We start from the raw sequence: 20,316 nt of genomic DNA on the forward strand, positions 1-20,316 counted from the left end.
TAAACTGGATCAGCAAATTTGCAGATGCACCAAGACTGGGATGTAGTGGACAGCGAGCAAGGCCATCAAAGCTTGTAGCAGGATTTGGATGAGCTGAAAAAGTGGGCTGAAAAATGGCAGATAGAATTTGATGCAAACAGTTGTGAGGTTTGGGAGAACAAACCAGAGTAGGACATACACAGTGAATAGTAGAGCACTGAGGAGTGTAGTAGAACAAAGGGTTCTGGCAATACAGATCTATAATTCCTTGAAAGTGGTGTCACAGTAGATGGGGTTGTAAAGAGAGCTTTTGACACATTAGCCTTCATACAAGACATTGGTGAGGCTTAATTTGGAGTGTTGTTTGCAGTTCTGGTCACCTACCTACAAGAAAGATATCAATAAGATTGAAAGAGTACAGAGAAAATATACAAGGATGTTGCCAGGACTTGAGAACCTGAGTTAAAGGGTTGAATGGGTCAGGACCTTATTACCTGGAGTGTCGGAGACTGCAGGGAGATTTGATAGAGGTATGCAAAATTATGAGGGGTATAAATAGTGCTGTTAAACTCTATGACCCTATAACCCTTCAGCCATTCACTAACAACAGAACCCTAATCACCACAGTTTAGCAACACTATGACCACTTTGCATTGAAATGGCCATTTTTTTGTTATAATAGTGCTTTCTTGTAAAAATTGTGTGTAATTTGTGATTAATTTGAGTTTCTTATGAATGTGACTTAAACGATGCTGTATGCCTATGATACTGTCACAAGTATGATTTTCATTGCACCTGTGCCTACGTGTATCTTGTGTATATGATAATAATTCAGACATTGACTTATCTAAATTACATTTCTTTTGCCATTTTTCTGTCCAACTGATCAGACCATCCAGATCTCCCTGCAGTCTGTAAATCATTTCACTGGACAAGTGTTTAGTTGTTCAGTTCAGAAATAGAAGTAGCAGAAAAAAGTAGACCAATTGGTCCTTCACCACTCTATCTGTGTGCCACCTTCCAGAAACTCTTAATTCCCTTAATACTAAAAATCTATTCATCTTTGCTTTGAATATCCTGACATACTACAGAACTCTCAGACTACCTTATCATGCACCCCACCCCATGTGTAAGCCTACATCATTAATAAGCTGATTACAATTGAAGTATCAGGTACTGTCTACCCAGGGTGCAATAATGGTAACCATTGTTATAAAGCTTTGGGAATGAAAATGAACATTATGCTGAATATCATAAAAGTTGAAATAAGGAGTGTTGAGGAAACAGGGAGTCTGCAAAAGGACAGATTTGGAGAATGGGCAAGGAAATGGCAAGAAGAATACAGTTTAGGGATGTGTATAATTATACACTTTGGTAGAAGTAATAAAGGTATAGACTATTTTTCAGGGAACGAAAGGACTCAAATCAGAGGGACTTGAGAGTCCTAGTGCAGGATTCCGTAAAGGTTAGCTTGCAGGTTGAAATGTAGAAAGAAAGGCAAATGCAATGTTAGCATTCATTTAATGTGGACTAGAATATAAAAGCAAGAATGTATAAGGCATTAGTCAGACTACACTTGGAGTATACTGAGCACCTTTGGGGCCCCTTATCTAAGAAAAGATGTTCTGGCATTGGAGAGGGTCTGCTCAACTCCACCTGCCCCTCCACCGGACTTTATCTCATGTGCAAACTTGGCCACAAATCTATCAGTTTTGTTATCCAACAATGTGAAAAGAAGCACTCCCAGTACTGACCATTGCACACAATCCTAACTCGGACAAAACATTCTGATGTATTTTTAAAAATATCAGGAATAAAGACACATAAGAAACAAGACGTGCATCAAAATACAAGAATACCTGGAAATAGCTGACTGGCTTTCCTAATTAGAATTCCTCCCTAAAGGCATGGTGAGAATAACTTTACGAAAAGGGCTGCAAAAGTTTGGGAAAGTATTTGGAAATGGTGTTTAATGTTGGTCTTGGCGGTAAACCCATTATTACATTAATCCATGAAAAAATAATGTTAGATTTTTTTATTTATACAGTAAATTTATGTTGGTACATTTATGGACCTGTCAAGTTTTATAAATTAAAACAATTGAAGTCAACATGAAGTTGACATAGATGTACAGTAAGAGGCCAGTCAGCTATTTACAGATATTCTTGTATTTTGATGTACGTCTTGTTTCTTATGTCATTATTCCTGACATTTTTTAAAACACATCAGAATGTTTTGTCAAATATCTTATATTTTGCATTTTCTGTCTTTCCCCGATTAACAGTCCATCACTTTTTCTTCACAAAAATACACCTTTTTCAACCACTCTCACTTTAAATACATGCCCTCTAGAATTAGACATTTTAACCAAGGAAATAAAATACATAAATCCGAAAAGAAAGGAAATGGTTTGATGTCAGAATAGGGTCATTACACCAGCACTGAATTCAGACTGGAAGATGTGGTAAGAAAAATGGAATGGACAGTAAAAAGAAGCCTTGTGTTGACAGAGTAATGGAAAGTAGAGGTTGATGCTTTAAAGTCTCTTGTGCATGGAGGTAATGGTCGGGTTCGGAGCGGGGAAGATGTTTGTATTGTTCAGCATTAAGCACAATCATACAAAGCTTTCTTATTGAATTGACTTTATTTCTTACATCCTTGAAATACATGAGGAGTAGAAGTCTTTATGTTACGTCTCTGTCTAAATGTGCAATTTATGGTAATTTGTAATAAATAGTATGTACAATATGATAGTCAATATAGCATAGAAATACAATTATATCAGTGTGAATTAATCAATCTGATGGCTTGGTGGAAGAAGCTGTTCCGGAGACTGTTGATCCTGGCTTTTATGCTGTGGTACCATTTCCCAGATGGTAACAGCTGGAACAGTTTGTAGTTGGGGTGACTCGGGTCCCTAATGACCCTTCAGGTCCTTTTTACACACCAGTCTCTGTAAATGTCCTGAATAATGGGAAGTTCACATCTATAGAGGCACTGGGTTGTCCACACCACTCTCTGCAGAGTCCTGCGATTGACGGAAGTACAGTTTCCATACCAGGCAGTGATACAGCCAGTCAGGATGCTCCCAATTGTGTCCCTGTAGAAAGTCCTTAGGATTTGGGGATTCATGCCAAACTTCTTCAACTGTCTGAGGTGAAAGAGGCACTGTTGTGCTTTTTACACCACACAGCCTGTATGTAGAGACCACTTGAGATCCTCGGTGATGTGTATGTGGAGTAAGTTAAAGCTGTTCACCCTCTCAAACCCAAATCCATTGATGTCAATAGGGGCTACCCTGTCTCTGTTCCTCCTGTAGTCCACAACCAGCTCCTTTGCTTGTGTGACATTGAGGGAGAGGTTGTTTTCTTGACACCTCTGTGTCAGCGTGATGTCTTCTTCTCTGTAAGCTGCCTCATTTTTATTTGAGATAAGGCCAATCAATGCTTTGTCATCAGCAAATTCAATTAGCAGATTGGAGCTATCATGGGTATACAAAGTCATGGGTATACAAAGAGTAAAGAAGGAGCCTAGTACACGGCCCTGAGGGGCTCTTGTGTTGTGGGGCAGAGGTAAGGGAGTCCACTCTTTCCACCTGCTAGGGATCTGACAGGAAGTCCAGAATCCAGCTGCACAAGGTAGGGTAAAGGCTGAGGTCTCTGAGCTTCTTGTCAAGCCTGGAGGGAATTATGGTGTTAAGTACAGAGCTGTAGTCCAAGAACAGCATTCTCACATAAGCATCCTTCTTCTCCAGATGTGTAAGGACTGTGTGTAGAGCAGTGGCTATTGCATCATCTGCCAATCGGTTGTGTCCGTAGGCAAATTATAGGGGGTCCAGTGTGGGTGGTAGCATGCTGCAGATGTAGCCCTTGACCAGCCTATCAAAGCATTTGCTTATTGTTGAGGTGAGTGTGACAGGATACCAGTCGTTCAGACATGTTACCTTGGTCTTTTTAGGTACAGGAACAATGGTGGATGTTTTGAAGCAGGAGAGCACTCTACATTGGGAGAGGGAGAGATTAAAAATGTCTAAACGCACCTGCCAGTTGTGCTGTGCACATCCTGATACCCATCCTGGTCCCACAGCCTTGTCCACTCGTTGGAAACACCTGCGTACTTCAGCCTAAGAGATAACGAAAGTGCAGGTCACTTTAGCGGCTCTCCTCAAGGGCTCAGTGAAGGCGACATTGAACTGAGCATTAAAAAAGGTTTAGCTCATCTGGGACAGAGGCAGCAATGTTGGCAGCACAACTGTGCTTAGCTTTGAAGTCTGCAATGGTGTGCAGGCCTTGCCATAAGCTGCATATGTTATTGGTGCGGAGTTGTGTCTGGATCGTGTCCCTGTATTGTCGTTTCGCTGTCTTGATTATTTTGCAAAAAGCTCAATTTCTATTTGCAATAATAGAATTTATTAAAAGTGAGGTGTTTGCAAATAAGTTCTGCATCGTTCAGTATTAATATTCTGTTCATCTTCGAATCTCAGCAATTGATCCTTTTCATAGGGTTACATGACTTCTACTTCCTTCTGGTATTGGTTTACTTCATAGTCGCCTGCATTTATGCTCAACCAATCTGGCAATCAATTAAGAAAGATGGACCGATGCAGAGTACACTGAAGGTTTTGTCTGTTGGATTAGTGCTACAGGGCAGTGCAGCAATCACTAACTATGTGCATCTATCCAGGTAAAGCAATTTAATTTATGATTTATATATTTTCTTGCATTCATATAGTTTTAATCGGCATTGAAATTGTACTGAGAACTGAATTGTGGATAAACCTGAGTTGTTTCTACATTCAAATAAAACAAATTAAAATTGTGTTGGGGGACATTGATGTAGTAGATGAAGTTTCTGGTTAGAGATTTAAGAGAACTGATTATGTAATATTTTTGAAATTAATAAAGCATACAAAAAGATAGAACTTAAAACTACAGCATTGCACCTCCCTACAGAAGCAATTTCTGTGAATGAAATGAAACCTCATAGTTACTCCATAAAAACACCTAAATTATAATATCTGCTTTCTTTCAGGTACTCAGTGGATGGAATTGGAGTTCCTTTGCTGGGAAGTTTGGCTGAATGTGAGATGCAAAGTTTATTTTAAATATTCTGGTTAATTTGGTTCTTAATAAATATATACCTGATCTTGTAATACAGTTTTGTACCATATAATTTATTTTCATGTACAGATGTAAGTTAAATACTCTGGTTGCAAACTCGATAATTATGGACACCCATGCATATGAACAAAACCCAACATAGTTGCATACATTTATTGCTATGAATAAAAACTAATTTCCTTTTTCTCTTTACTTTTAGTAATTACTCTTTTTTTTAAAGTCTTGTGTGTTTTGATGCCATTCACTATAATGCTGTGGAGGTATGGGTACCATTTTTTGGGTATTTCTAACATAGCCAAAATCAACTTAAGGGCATCTCAAAAAAAACTGAACCCATTTATTACTGTAGACAGCCTATACATGGCATACATCTGTGTGCATATAAATTATATGTACATATTGAAAGACATATAAAATAAGTAATACATGATGCAGTTCTATGCACGTACTGATTGGCAGTTATCTAACTGTACAGTAGCATATAGATTATCTGGAAAAGTGAAAATTACTAATGGAATTTTATTCAGTCAATTAAACCAGGCCTGGACATGCTCAGTAAATTCAGGTTTCTACAGTGTATTACTGAACTGCAGAACCTTGGGATAGAAGTACATAGTTCCTTGAAAGTGGTATCACAAGTAGATAGCGTGGCAAGAAGAGGCGTAAGGTATATTTGCCTTCAACAGAGGCATTAAGTTGGAATAACATGCTACAGTTAAGTTACTTGTGGGTTCAGCAACACCTGGACTATTGTGTGCAGTTCTGGTTAACGTGCTATGGGAGAGGTGTGATAAAGCTAGAGAGGGTGTAGAAAAGATTTGGAAGAATGATGCCAGGACTGAAGAGCCTGAGTTATAAGGAGAAGCTGGATGAGCTGAAACTTTTTTTGAGAGCGAAGTAGGTTGAGGGTGATCTCATAGGTGCAGAGAATAGTGAAAATCATGAGAGGCGTAAATTATGTGGATGGTCATTAGCCTTCTTCCCAGGGTAAGGGAGTGTAAAATCTTGGGGGGGGGCATAGATTTAACGTGAGAGAGAAAAGATTTACAGCGGATCTGAGGCAATATTTTTCCCACACAAGGGGTGATGGGTACACGGAATGAGTTGGCAGTAGTTCAGTTAGATGCAGATACAATTACCACACTTAAAATGCATTTGGACAGGTACATGGTTAGGAAGGGTTTAGAGGGATATCAGCCAAATACAGGCTGAAAGGTCTGATTCTGCGATGTACAGCTCTATGAATGTAAATAGATCATGGAAAAGGTTCAACAGAAAAGAAGACTATTCAGCCCATTGTGTCTGTGCTAGCCAGAAAAGAGCTTATTCCTACTTTCTGGGGTATAGATTAGTCCTACAGGCGACAGCTGTTCAAACAAGTACTTAGTATTGCAAAATATTCTGAATGGAAAAACTTTAACTTTTTTTTAGGGAAAACTGTAGATTTTATCTTTCAAAGATGCCATGGGGGGGTTGGGGGTAGAATTCTAATTTTTAGGACTAAATGTACTTGGGATTAGTGGGGTTTAAGCAGAGGAATTGACAATGTACAGGGAAGCAGGCTTTAATCCACTGACTTCTGCATTTAACTCCCAAGCATTCAGCTGTGTGTGAGCAATCATGGATTGTCAATTTTAATATGTCAGTGATTCAATTGGAACTGTGTTAAACTGCCTTTTCAAATTTAACTGTGATTCCACAGATTTCCCACGCTTCTTGGGACTTGCCAGTGAAATCAAAACGAGAACACAGTGGCAATTGAGGGTCTGAAGAATTGGCAGGGAAATTTGCCAATAAGTAGTGAAACCTCACAGCTGCTTCTGTGAAAGGCTTTGTTCACAGTAGTCGTGCTGAGAGGTTACTTTGGCTGCTTTGGAGTTACTTTCACAACTTCAGAGATAACACTGACACATTCGAAGCCTATTTGACAACCTCAAAAATTTGTACATTTTATCTCCACTTTGAAAGCCAAATGCATCAGATCATCATGGGTGCCAATTATACTATGTTATATAATTGGTTTATAGATAGGGCTAAGGTGAATATTAACATTGATGAGAGCAGGAACTAAGAAACAACATCCAACTGCTGTATTCAGAGTTGCACCTTAATGGATGTGAGTGAATTAGTAAACTTAAGCTTCATATAGACCATCTGCACTACACAGGCCAAGGATAAAATTCCTCAGTGTATCTGAGCACAAAAGGCAGAAGAGGTACATGATCTCATACCAGATGATGGCAGACGTTTGCAGACAACACAGTATCTACTGTCAGATGATAGAAAAGGCTTTCTTCATGAATGACTATCTTTCCAATGCTTCCTTCTGAGAAATACGTGATCAAGGGCAAGTGGAGTCAAAGAAAAATCTGACTAGGAAGAAAAGGTATGATGCTGCAGAAAGATGGGAGTGTGCTAGTAGTAACTGTATCTGAGGAAGTTTAACTGAAATGAGTGAACCTGCTGGAAATTTACTTTGAGAAGTCATGAGTGGTAGTGGAATTGAAAAATCTTTGTGGAGGGATTAAGGTGATTTGTTAAAATGGATTTAAATGGAAGTGCATTTTGTTGAGGTTGTTGAATCCGTGAGTATGGCACTCGGCCCTACCTTACAATTTTATCAGCAATAAAAACCATATGACATAGCAGCAGAATTAGGCCACCCGGCACATTGAGTCTGCTTCATTATGACTGATTTATTATCCCTCTCAACCCCATTCTCCTGCCTTCTCTCCATAACCTTTGACGCCCTGACTAACCAAAAATCTATCAACTTCTTTAATTATACTCAGTGGCTTGGCCTCCACAACCATCCGTGGCAATGAATTCCACAGATTCACCACCTTCTGGCTAAAGAAACTCATTCTCATCTCTGTTCTAAATTGACATCCCTCTATTCTGGGGTTGTGCCCACAGGTCCTTGATTCACCCGGTATGGGAAGCATCCTCTCCACATCCACTCTCTCTAGGCCTTTTAGTGTTGGATAGGTTTCAATGAGATCCCCCCCCCCCCCCAATTCTTCTAAACTCAGTGGGTACAGGCTCAGGGAGATCAGACACACTCATATGTTAACCCTTTCATTCCTGGAATCATTCTCATAAACCTCCTCTGGACCTTCTCCTATGCTAGCACATCGTTTCTTAGATAAGGGGCTCAAAACATCTCACAATACTCCAAGTGTGGTCTGACCAGTGCCTCAGCATTACATCCTTGCTCTCTTATTCTGGTCCTCTCAAAATGAATGCTAACGTTGTATTTGCATTCCTTATCATTGACTCAAACTGCAATTTAACATTTAGGGAACCCTGCACAAGGACTTCAAGTCCTTTTGCACCTCAGATTTTTGAATTTTCTCCCCGCTTAGAAAATAGTCTACACCTTTATTCCTTCTACCAAAGTATAATGACCATACACTTCCCTACACTTTGTTCTATCTGCCACTTCCTTGCCCATTAACACAATCTGACCAAATCCTTCTGCAAACTCCATTTCCTCAACACTATCTGCCCCACCACCTGTCTTTGTATCAACTGCAAACTTGGCCACAAAGCCAGCAATTATGTCATTGACTTATAATGTGCAAAGAAGTGGTTCCAATTCTGACCCTTGCAGATTACCACTTGACACCAGCAGCCAACTAGAATAGGTCTCTTTTTATCCAATTCTTTGCTTCCTGCCAATCAGCCATTCTTCTATCCATGCTATTGTCTGTTCTATGATACCATGCACTCTCATCTTGTTAAGCAGACTCATTAGTGGCACATTGTCAAAGGTCTTCTGAAAATCCAAGTGAACCACATCCACTGACTCTCCTTTGTCTAAACTATTATTTCCTAGAGTTCCGACAGATTTGTCAGGCAAGATTTCCCCTTAAGAAAACCGTGTGACTTTGGCCTACTTTTACCAGACACCTCCAAGTCCCCTGAAACCTCATTCATAATAATAGAATCCAAAATCTTCCCAACCACATAAGTAAGGCTAACTGGCCTATAATTTCCTTTCTTCTGCCCCCCTCCCTTGGCAGTCTTTATCCTCTATCAGTAGGGAAGAGCATCTTTTACATCCTTTACTCATTATCACTTCGCTTTCCCTAATATTGATTTGTACCTCCTTACTACAAAAGTTTTGGATAGGTGGAAATTATCATCCAGGAAGGGATTCCGACTGAATATGTAGACAGCCGAGTAGAGGAAGGGCCATATTGGATTTGGTGCTAGGCAATGAACCCATTCAGGTGTCAAATCTTTCAGCGGGAGAACATTTCAGAAACAATGATCACAACTCCATGGCCTTTTCTGTAGCATTGGAAAGAGATAGTAGCAAACAGTGTGGCAAAATATTTAATTGAGGGATGGGGAATTATAATGTTATTAAGTAGGAACTTTGGACCATAAATTGGGAACAGATGTACTCAGGGAAATACACAACAGAGGAGGTTGTTTTGGGAGCACTTACTGGGGGTTCTGGAAAGGTGTGTCCCATTGAGGCGGAGAAAAGATGGTAAGGTGAAGGAACCATGGTCAACAAGAGATGTAGAACATCAAGTCGAGGAAGAAAGAAGCGTACTTAAGGTTTGGGAAGCAAAAATCAGACTAGAGAATTGCAAAGTAGCCAAGAAAGAGCTGAAGAATGGACTTAGGAAAGCTAGTAGGGGTCAAGTAAAGGCCTTGGCAAGAAGGATTAAGGAAAACCCCAAGACGATCTATGCATATGTAAGGGATGGCTAGAGTGAGGGCAAGATCGATTAGGAATAGTAGAGGAAACTTGTGCCTGGGGTTGGAGGTGATAGGGGAGCTCCTTAATGAGCACATTGCTTCAGTGTTTGTCAGAGAGAGGGACCTTGATGTTTGTAGGGACAGTGTAAAACAGGCTGATAGGTTTGAACGTTTTGATATCAAGCGAATGAGCTAGAATGTTTGAGAAACACAAGTCTCTGAGGCCAGATGGGATATACCCCAGGTTCCAATGGAAAGAGATTGCAGCATCTTTGGCAATGTTCTTTGTATCCTCACTGACCACAAGAGTAGTATCAGGTGATTGGATGGTGGCAATGTTAATCCTTTGTTCAGAATTATAGACTAGTAGATCTTACTTCAGTGGCGGGCAAGTTATTGGAGAGGATTCTTAGAGATGGGGTTTACGAGTATTCAAAGAAGCATAGACTGATTATGATAGTTAACACGGCTTTGTGAGGGGTAAGTAAGGTTTCATGAGCTTAATTGAACTCCTGAGGATGTGACAAAGCACACTGATGAAGGTAGAGCAATGGATGTGGTGTACTGTCTATGGGTTTTACTAAGGCATTTGATAAGGTCTTCCATTGTAGGCTCATTCAAAAAGCCAGGAGAGATAGGATTCAGGGAAATTTGGCTCTGTGATTGGCTTGCCCATAGAAGGCAGAAGGTGTAGTAGATGGAGAGTATTCTGCCTTGAGGTCAGTGACCAGTAGTGTTCTGCAAGCATCTGTTCTGGGACCTTTGCTATAATTGACTTGGATGTGGAAGTGAAAGGTTGGGTTAGTAAGTTTGCAGATAACACAAAGATTGGTAGAGTTGTGGATGGTGTGGAGGGGTGCTAGGCGAAGAAGTAGCAGATGGAATTTAACCTGGAAAAGTGTGAACTGAGCCATTTTGAAAAGTCAAATTTAAAGGCAGAATTCGGGATTAATGGCAGGGTTGTTGGCATGGAAGGTCCATGGATCTTCAAAGTTTAGAGTGTCCTTCTGTTTCAAAATATCCACCATTGTTCCTGGACCTAAAAAGACCAAGGTAACATGTCTGAACGACTGGCGTCCTGTCGTATTCACCGCAATAATAAGCAAATGCTTTGAGAGGCTGGTCAAGGACTACATCTGTAGCATGCTACCACCCACGCTGACACCCTACATTTCGTGTACCGACACAACTGATCAACAGATGACGCAATAGCCACAGCTCTTCACACCGTCCTTACACACCTGGAGAAGAGGGATGATTGTGTGAGAATGCTGTTCTTGGACTATAGTTCAGCATTTAACACCTGAATTCCCTCCAGGCTTGACAGAAAGCTCAGAGAACTTGCCCTTCACCCTGGACTTCCTGTCAGATCACCGGCAGGTGGTAAAGAGTGAGCTCCCTCACCTCTGCCTCCTGACCTCCAACACAAGTGCCCTAAGCTCCCTTCTTCACTCTCTGTACACCCATGACTGTGTCGCCACCCACAGCTCCAATCTGATAATTAAATTTGCAGATGATACTACTTTGATTGGCCTTATCTCAAATAATAACAAGGCAGCCTACAGTGAAGAAGTCATCACCCTGACACAGTGGTGTCAAGAAAACAACCTCTCCCTGAATGTTGCAAAAGCAAGGGAGCTGGTTGTGGACTACAGGAGGAATGGAGACGGGTGAACCCCTATTGACATCAATGGATCTGGGGTTGAGAGGGTAAACAGCTTCAAGTTCCTCGGCATCCACATCACCGAGGACCTCACGTGGTCTGCACACACCAGCTGTGTGGTGAAAAAGGCACAACAGCATCTCTTTCACCTCAGAGGGTTGAAGAAGTTTGGCACGAGTCCCCAAATCCTAAGGACTTTCTCCAGGGGCACAATTGAGAGCATCCTGACTGGCTGCATCATTGCCTGGTATGGGAACTGTACTTCCTTCAATTGCAGGACTCTGCAGAGAGTGGTGCGGACAACCCAGTGCATCTCTGGATGTGAACTTCCCACTATTCAGGACATCTATAGTGACAGGTGCATAAAAAGGGCCCAAAGGATCACTGGGGTCCCGAGTCACCCCAACCACAAACTGTTCCAGCTGCTACCATCTGGGAAATGGTACCACAGCATTAAAGCCAGGACCAAAAGGCTCATGGACAGCTTCTTTCACCAGGCCATCAGACTGATTAATTTTTAGATGAGAACACTCAGTTTAGAAATGCATACATGCATTAAGAAATGATACAATGTTCCTCCGGAGTGATATCAAAAAAAATGAGACAAACCAAAGACTAACACTGACAGAACCACATAATTACAACATATAGTTACAGCAGTGCAAAACAATACCATAATTTGATGAAGAACAGACCATGGGCACAGTAAAAAAAAGGTCTCAAAGTCCCGAGTCCCCGATAGCAGGCGGCAAAAGGAAGAAACTCCCTGCCGTAAACCTCCAGGCACTGTCAACTTGCTGATACTTTGGAAGCAGGCGACACTGAGTCTATCCGTCCGAAAACTTCGAGCCTCTGACCAGCCTCTCCAATACAGCCTCCCGAGCGCCTTTGACCTCTCCCCGGCCGCTGAAACACGCAAAGCCGAGGATTTCGGGGCCTTCAGCTCTGGAGATTCCGGTTACCACACAGTAGCAGCGGCAGCGAAGCGGACATTTCAGAAGTTTTCTAGATGTTCCTCCGTACTCTCACGTCTGACTTCATCAAATCAGAATTGTGCATGGTCCCCTACTTGACAGATAACAGATATCATCACCGAAGCGGCTGCGCGTGCTGCCATCTTCTCCCCCCTCCCAGGAGGAATTCACTGACAAATTGTATTTCTGAGCAATTTTGACTGTTCTGTTGTACATACTATTTATTACAAATTATTATAATTTTCACATTGCACATTCAGATATGCAAACATAAAGACTTGTACTCATGTATGTGAAGGATGTAAGAAATAGTCAATTTAATACAATTCAATTCAGTTCAGTTCATGTTTCTGCGCAAGTTGATAGGATTGTTAAGAAGGCATATGGTGTGTTGGCCTTCATGGACAGGGGTTTGATTGTGCCTAGACAATATATGCTGACCAGGAGAAAAGGCTCAATGCCTTTCATTTAAGATGCTGTTGTCACATCATAGGCATTACCTGGAGAGACAGTATCCAATGCTGAGGTTCACTCTTGTCCCAGCCTCCTGCTCAGGCAGCATAGGCTGCACTGGCTGTGCCACATCAGCCGCGTGCAGGATGGCTGCATCCCAAAAAGACGTCCTCTATGGTGAGCTAGCTTCAGGCAAGAGAACTGCTGGCAGCCTACAACTGCGCTGCAAGGATGTCTGCAAGTGGGATATAAAGGTTCTGGACTTCGACACTGAGTCTAAGGAGAAACTTGCAACTGACAGCACCAGATGGAATAGTACCCTGAAACAACACCTCAAGTCAGGTGAGGAAAAACCCACAGAAGTGACAGAAGACAAATGCTGTAGAGCAGAGAAGAATGCTGTCGCTCCTTCAGAGTGGAGATCACTTATAAATGGGACCCTTGCGACAGACACTGCCACTATCACATTGGTCTCATAACCACGATGGGGCTGCACCAACAATGTCGACATATCCGTGGTTGACCTTGACCAAAAAAGCGTCATAAACAAACTGTTTCATTGACATGTTTGAAAAGATTGTTTTAAATACTGTCATTAAATTTGGCTGCCATCATGCTTTTCACTGCAGCTTTCCTGCAAATTCACCCATATACTCTATTAACAAACTTCCTCATAATCGTTTACCATCAACATGTAATCTCATCTCTCTGCAATATTGTGCATTTCTCTGAATGCCAGTGCTCGTTAGTCAAGAAATAGTATGGTAATAGAAAATGGGAAAAGTACATAGCAGATCACGCAGCATTTGTAAAGAGAGAAACAATTAATATTTCCAATGATTATCTTTCATCAGAACTCAGTAATGTGGTCACTTGTTTATCTGGTGGTGTTGTTCAAGTCTGGGATGAACTTGAATACTTTAGTACAATTCAAACCTGCCTTTGTTATAGTCTTCATAAATTAGTGGTTGTTCTCGAACCCTGCTGTTGCCAAGTACACATCTCCATTCACCTATCACTGATTTACAGTGGACCAGTTTCCAACAGGGCTGTAGTTGAAAGATTTGTTCAGAATTAGACAACGGGGTGACCCGTTGGGGCACCCTTTGAAAGAAGGGTAGTGCAGTCTGATGTGACCAGAATGAACATTAAATTTTCCTGAATGCCATTGATATCGCTTTGCTTTGGAAACTGAAGTAGAAAACCTCAGTTTATTAAAGAAGAATGACGCGTAGCAAAGCAAATGTAGCTCCTCCTCATTTAATGAAGGGCACTTTTGATGGCATCATTTCTGCTTTATCTGCCACCCTCGTGCCTCTCGTTGTCATTCTGGAGACGTGCAGTCCTTTCATCCCCCATCTCTTCTGTTGTTTGTTCTTTGTCTCTGATCCTGGAGATGTGCATACCTCTCCTCCTCTGTCTCTTCTTCTGTCATCTTTTTTTGTCCTGACTCTTTGATCCTGGAGTCGTGCGGCCCTGGCCTCCTCAGATTCTTGTTCTCTCCCTCTCCTTGCCGCCTCAGACGACGCTTGGCGTCCTCTTGTCCCCCTTCCCTTTCCACATGGCATAATTAGGCTGACCATTTTTTTTACTCTAATGCTGGATAGAAGATACGAAGCACTAACACCAAAGGATGCTAATTATTCTTGATGATGTGGTTAGCGCTCTCCTAAATGGATGTGATATAGTCACTGCTGTCCTTTGACTGCAGCAAAGGGTTTTATGGGTGTCTCAAAGTACATCATTACAATAAGATTTAATTATCTCTTATTGATGGGTGGCAGTTAGATCTGCCCCAATCCTGTGCATGCATGGTGATTAGCAGAATATGACTCCTCGAAATAGAGCCACTCTGCCCTTTTGCTCCAGTAGGTGTTGCTGCTGAGGCTGGCCGTGCGCATGCATCGGGCTGTTACATTTCCATGATGGCCGATCGGGTCTCAAGTGAAAGCCAGCCTGTTGATTTTTGGCGAATGAACAATTTTATACGAATATATAACCCTGAACTTTGCCTGCATTCTGTAAGTTAGTGCATTTTAATTTGATTTAGCCAAAAAAAAGTGCCGCTGTAATGCACCGTTTGCGCTAATTGGAGGTCACAAACAGACAAACAGATAGACAGAGCATGAGTGTTTTAGTAGTATATAGATTAAAGAAGTATTGTTATAGTTGCACAAGGTACTGGTGAGGTTCTGTGTACAATTTATTTCTTGTTTTAGAAAGAATACATCAACATTTGGAGGTAGTCCAGAAAAGATTCATCAGGTTAATTCCCAAGATGAGAAAACTGCCCTTTTTTTTTGCATTTGGAAGGGTGATAAGGCCATAAGATATAGGAACAGAATTGAACCTCTGTACTTCATCAAACCTACCTGCTCCTCCACCTCTCTTCATATCGTCTGCAAACTTTGGAACAAAGGCCATCAATTCCATCATCTAAATCATTGACATATAACGTAAAAAGAATCGGTCCCAACACAGACCCATGTGGAACACCACTAGTCACCGACAGCCAACCAGGAAAGGCTCCCTTGATTCCCACTCTTTGCCTTCTGCCAATCAGCCACTGCTTTATCCATGTAGAATCTTTCCGGTAATACCACGGACTCGAGCTTGTTAAGCAGCCTCATGTGTGGCACCTTGTCAAAGGCCTTCTGAAAATCCAAATACACAACATCAACCAATTCTCCTTTGTCTGTCCAGCTTGTTATTTCTTCAAAGTACTGCAACAGATTTGTCAGGAAAATTTGCCCTTGAGTAAATCATGCTGGCTATAGCCTATTTTATCATGTGCCTCCAAGTATCCTGAAACGTCATCCTCAATAATTGACTCCATCATCTTCCCAGACATTGAGGTCAAACTAACTGGCCTATAGTTTCCTTTCTTTTGTCTTTCTCCCTTCTTGAAGAGTGGAGTGACATTTGCAATTTTCCTGTCTTCCAAAACCATTCCAGAATCTAGTGATTCTTGAAAGATCATTACTAATGCCTCCACAATCTCTTCGGTCCTTACAGTTACCCAATAATGTGCTTTCTAATAATGGTAATTCGATATACTTTATGACCTCTGACACCTGGAACTTCCACCATACTGCTAGCGCCTTCCACAGTGAAGACTGATGCAAAATCAGTTCGTCCATCATTACTAACTTGTCTGCCATTACTTACTGTCCAGCATCGTTTTCCAGCGGACTAATATCCATTCTCACTATTCTTTTACACTTTATGTATCTGAAGAAACAGTTGGTGTCCTCTTTAATACTACTAGCTAGCTTATTTTTGTATTCCATCTTTTCATTCTTAATGACTTTTTTAGTTGTCTTCTCTTGGTTTTTAAAAGCTTCCCAATCCTCTAACTTCCCAGTAATTTTTGCTCGATATGCCCACTCTTTGGCTTTTATGTTGGCTTTGCTTCTCTTGTTAGCCATGGTTATGTCATCTTGCCTTTAGAATACTTCTTCCTCTTTGGGATGAATACATTCTGTGTCTTCCAAATTGCTTCCTGAAATTTCAGCCATTGCTGCTGTGCTGTCATCCCTGCCAGAGTTATTTTCCAATCAGTGCTGGCCAACTCACCTCTCATGCCTCTGTAATTCCATTTACCCCCCTGTAATACTGATACATCCAACTTTAACTTCTCCTTCTCAAATATTATATTTGCCCTCTCTTTTGCTTCTATGCTTTTTTGGCTTCCCTTGTCAGCCACAGTTCAAAGGTTCAAAGGGCAAGTTTAATGTCAGATAAGTGTAAACAATATACATCCTCAAATGCTTTTTCTTCGCAAAACATCCACAAAAACGGAGAAATGCCCCAAAGAATGAGTGACAGTTAAACGTGAGAACCCCAAAGTCTCCCCAGCTCCCCCTCCCCCCACCAGCAAAATTAAATGAGCATTGGTACAATCACCGACCCCAAGCGTGTGCTAAGCGGTCGAACAGACACAGATCTTGCAGTTACCCCAGAAGTTTTGCATTTCATCTGAATTCGACAACCCACAGGTTCTCTCTCTCCTTGGCAAGGGAGAGGGAGGTGTCCCCCATTTTCACAGCAGGCGGGAGACAACAACAGTCTGCTGGTTTACGATCTTAAAAGTCCGTTTTGTTGCTTTTTCCAAGCTCTGTACCCGAAGATCGCAAAGACCTTGGGCCTTTGGACCCACACAAAACATTTTCTGACCTCCCCGACGACACACGCGTCTCCGGCTGTGACACTGACCCTCAATCCGCTCGTCCCCAGAGCCCCGAGATCTTAGGCTTCGGAACACAATCGAGATTCTCAGGCCAAACCCTTGGCATGTCGAATAGTGGCCAATCGTAGAACCCCAAGTGCAGGTCCCATTCCCGCAAAGAGCCGAAGCTTGTGTGTAACTCCAGGTCAGGGTCTTCAAAAGAACTCTGAAAGGAAAAAATAAAGATATTAAAGGTAGAACTAGAGCTGCTTCCAAAGATGCAAACAAAGGAGTCGCTGTTGGGCGCCATTGTTCCTCCTAAGCTCCTCCCCTGCCTCATCCTCTTGTGTATCTATTCTGCATCTTCTGAATTGCTCCCAGAAACTCCAGCTGTCATCCCTGTTAGTGTCCCTTTCCAATCAACTTTGGCCAGCTTCTTTCTCATGCTTCTTTAAGTCCCTTTACTCCACTATAATACTCATGCATCTGATTATATCTTCTCCCTCTCAAACTGTAGGGTAAATTCCATCATATTATTGAAATTCGTAAGATCCTTAGGGGCATCAGAAGGTGAATGTTGAGATGTTTCCACTAGTGGGAGAACCTCAAATGAAAAAACAACATTGCAGGTGGTCATTTAAAGTTGGGGTGCATAGAAACTCTTCTTGTTGAAGGCGGTGATTTTTTTGGAATTTCCTATCCCTGTCATGGTCCGGATCGGGGTCCCTTTAAATTTAGCTCGTTTATGTTACGATCCAGACCGTTGATTCCCTGTTTTTCCGTGTCCCTCAACTTTGGTGATTAGAGGCAATTAACACTCGGCTGAACCGATGGTTTATAGTCTCCGGCTTTCAGCCATTCGGTGCAGGAGCGTCTGCAAAGTCATCCAAGGTACGGTGTGCCGATGTCATCTGGCTGGAGCAAGCCTAGTCTCTGCTGAAGCGAGTGCCGGTAATTGGCCTCTCCTCACCGGAGCAACCCTGTCCAGTTACCTCGCCATAGCGAGCCTGCAAAGTTTCCTCACCAAGGTGGGTCTGTCAGTTAACCCACTGGACAGAATCAAGAACCGCTGTCTACTGTTCCCGGGCCGAGTCGAGAGCTCGCCACTACCCGGAGGCTCCAAATCAAGTCCTGGCTCCGGTGGCATTCAAGCACCAAGTCAAGTCCTGTCCCCAGCGGCATTCAAGCACCAAGTCAAGTCCTGGTCCCGGCGGCATTCAAGCACCAAGTCAAGTCCTTGTCCTGGCGGCATTCAAGCAACAAGTCAAGTCCTGGCCTTAGCAGCATTCAAGCACCAAGTCAAGTCCTGGCCTTGGCGGCATTCAAGCACCAAGTCAAGTCCTTTCCCTGGCGGTCTGTGATTTCTGTCCTACCCCCTTGTCTGAATCCCTTCTCTGCCCCTCTCGCCTCTAGCCCTCGTCTGCAGCCCCCGCGTGCACTTCAGTCTAGTTCCATCACCGGAGCTAGTTAGGTACTGTCTGGTGTTCATTCGTGTTGGTCTTGTCTTGTCTTCTCCTCGCCTCCGTGGAGTAGGTCAGGCCGTCTTGCCATTGCCCCGTGGGGGGTCATGTTCTGTCTTGTCTTGTCCTCGCCTCCGTGGGATAAGTCAGGCCGTCTTGCCATTGCCCCGCGGAGGGTCATGAGTCCCGGCCCTATGTCCTGTACCCAAGGAGGGGTCCCGGCTCTCTGTTCTGTGTGTGAGTCCCGGCCCTATGTCCTGTACCCAAGGAGGGGTCCCGAGTCTGTGTTCTGTGTATGTGTCCATGGTTCCATGTACCTGCTCCCTGAGACCGAGGCTCTGTGTTCCCATGTTCCTCCTCTCCCTAGCCCATGTCATGTTCTTGCCTGGTTCTGGGGTCCAAGCTCGAAGCAATACCCAGGTACTGGGCCTTGCCCAGTCTCTGGCTCAGAGTCCATTCCCTAGCCTCTTCATGTCTCCTCTAATTCTGGGAGCCGATTCCGAGTCCTAGCCCAGACCCTCGGTCCCAGCCTAGTCATAGTCCTCAGTCCTTGTCCAGTTCGCTATTTCCTGCTCCTGCCTTGTTCTCCTGGTATCGAACAATAAACTAAATCTAAGTAACCTCACAAGATGTGTCTTGCATTTGGGTCCACCCTTGCTCCCGATGCCCCCGCCACTGTGACAATCCCAAAGGGTTGTGGCTGTCAGATCATTGGAAGTAAATAACAAGAAGCATATATATATTTTTGAAATATCAAGGAATTTAGGATCACGGGGATCTGGCACAGAAGAGGAATTGAGGCCCCATGGTAGCATAGCATAGTGGTTAATGCTATTATAGCTCAGGGCGTTCCAGTTTGGAATTCCATTCTGGCGCCGTTTTAAAAGGAGTCTCTGTCCTCCCTGTGGAATACTTGGGTTTTCCCTGGGCGTTCTGTTTCCTTCCACTGTCCAGAGACGTACCAGGTAGTTTAATCGGTCATTATAAATTGTTCTGTGTTTAGGTTAGGGTTATTTGGGTTCGTTGGGTAGCACTGGGGCAGTGTGGCTCAAAGGGTCGTAAGGACCTACCCCGCGCTGTATCACTAAAATAAAAATAAAAAACAAATCATCCATGATCTTATTGAATCGCATGATCGCCTTAAGAGGCTGAGAAGTCTACTCCTGTTTTCTTCCTGACATGGATGTAAGAAAGATGGAGGGATATGGACGTGGTGTAGGTAGGAGAGATTAGTGTTTGGCATTTTTTGATTTTTTTTTAGCTTGTTTGACACAATGTAGTGGGCTGAATAGCCTGTTCCTATACTGTATTCTTCTATGTTCTATGGAAGTATAGGTTAATTTTCTCTGGAGCTGGCCACACACAGGGTATTGGTTCTCTGCCAGTGAAACCAATATAGCCAATGAGAAACAAAGTTCACAATGATTCCAGGTGGATATTAGCTGACCCATTAATACTGTCTGCAATCTTTATTGTGATCCACTTGGCTGCCTCTGGGGTATCAAATGTATCCAGCCCCATCCCCGGCTAAACACTTGTTAGAAAATTCTAATCACTACAGATTTTCTTGTAAAATTTCTCTCTGTTGAGTGTATTAATAATTATGATGCAATGCTATGAATTCAGTATTGTAAATGGAACAAAAAGTAAATTTTCAGTGGAGAGTTGTGTGATATTGAGTGGTGCAGGTTTATAGTAGTACAAAATGATGTAAATGATAAAATGGATTTTTCCCTCTTGTTTTAGATTTTGTATATTTGTGTTTTAGACTTCTAATTTTGGT

General features: G+C 42.5%; 1 protein-coding gene across 5 annotated transcripts in view; it reads left to right on the forward strand.

Annotated features, from left to right (window-relative positions):
• gpr180 (G protein-coupled receptor 180) overlaps nucleotides 1–20,316 on the forward strand; it is a 114,340-nt gene that overhangs the window by 72,848 nt on the left and 21,176 nt on the right. For 4 of the 5 annotated variants that reach the window (XM_063048518.1, XM_063048517.1, XM_063048516.1 and 1 more), the window contains 2 exons: nucleotides 4,482–4,662; nucleotides 5,011–5,060. The exons of the other annotated variant lie outside the window; for it this stretch is intronic. In XM_063048518.1, coding sequence (XP_062904588.1) covers nucleotides 4,482–4,662; nucleotides 5,011–5,060 — 231 coding nt within the window. The remainder of the gene's footprint in view (nucleotides 1–4,481; nucleotides 4,663–5,010; nucleotides 5,061–20,316) is intronic. 5 annotated transcript variants of the gene reach the window in all.

The sequence above is a fragment of the Mobula hypostoma genome, chromosome 5 (genome assembly GCF_963921235.1).
Source record: "Mobula hypostoma chromosome 5, sMobHyp1.1, whole genome shotgun sequence".
Classification (NCBI taxonomy): domain Eukaryota; kingdom Metazoa; phylum Chordata; class Chondrichthyes; order Myliobatiformes; family Myliobatidae; genus Mobula; species Mobula hypostoma.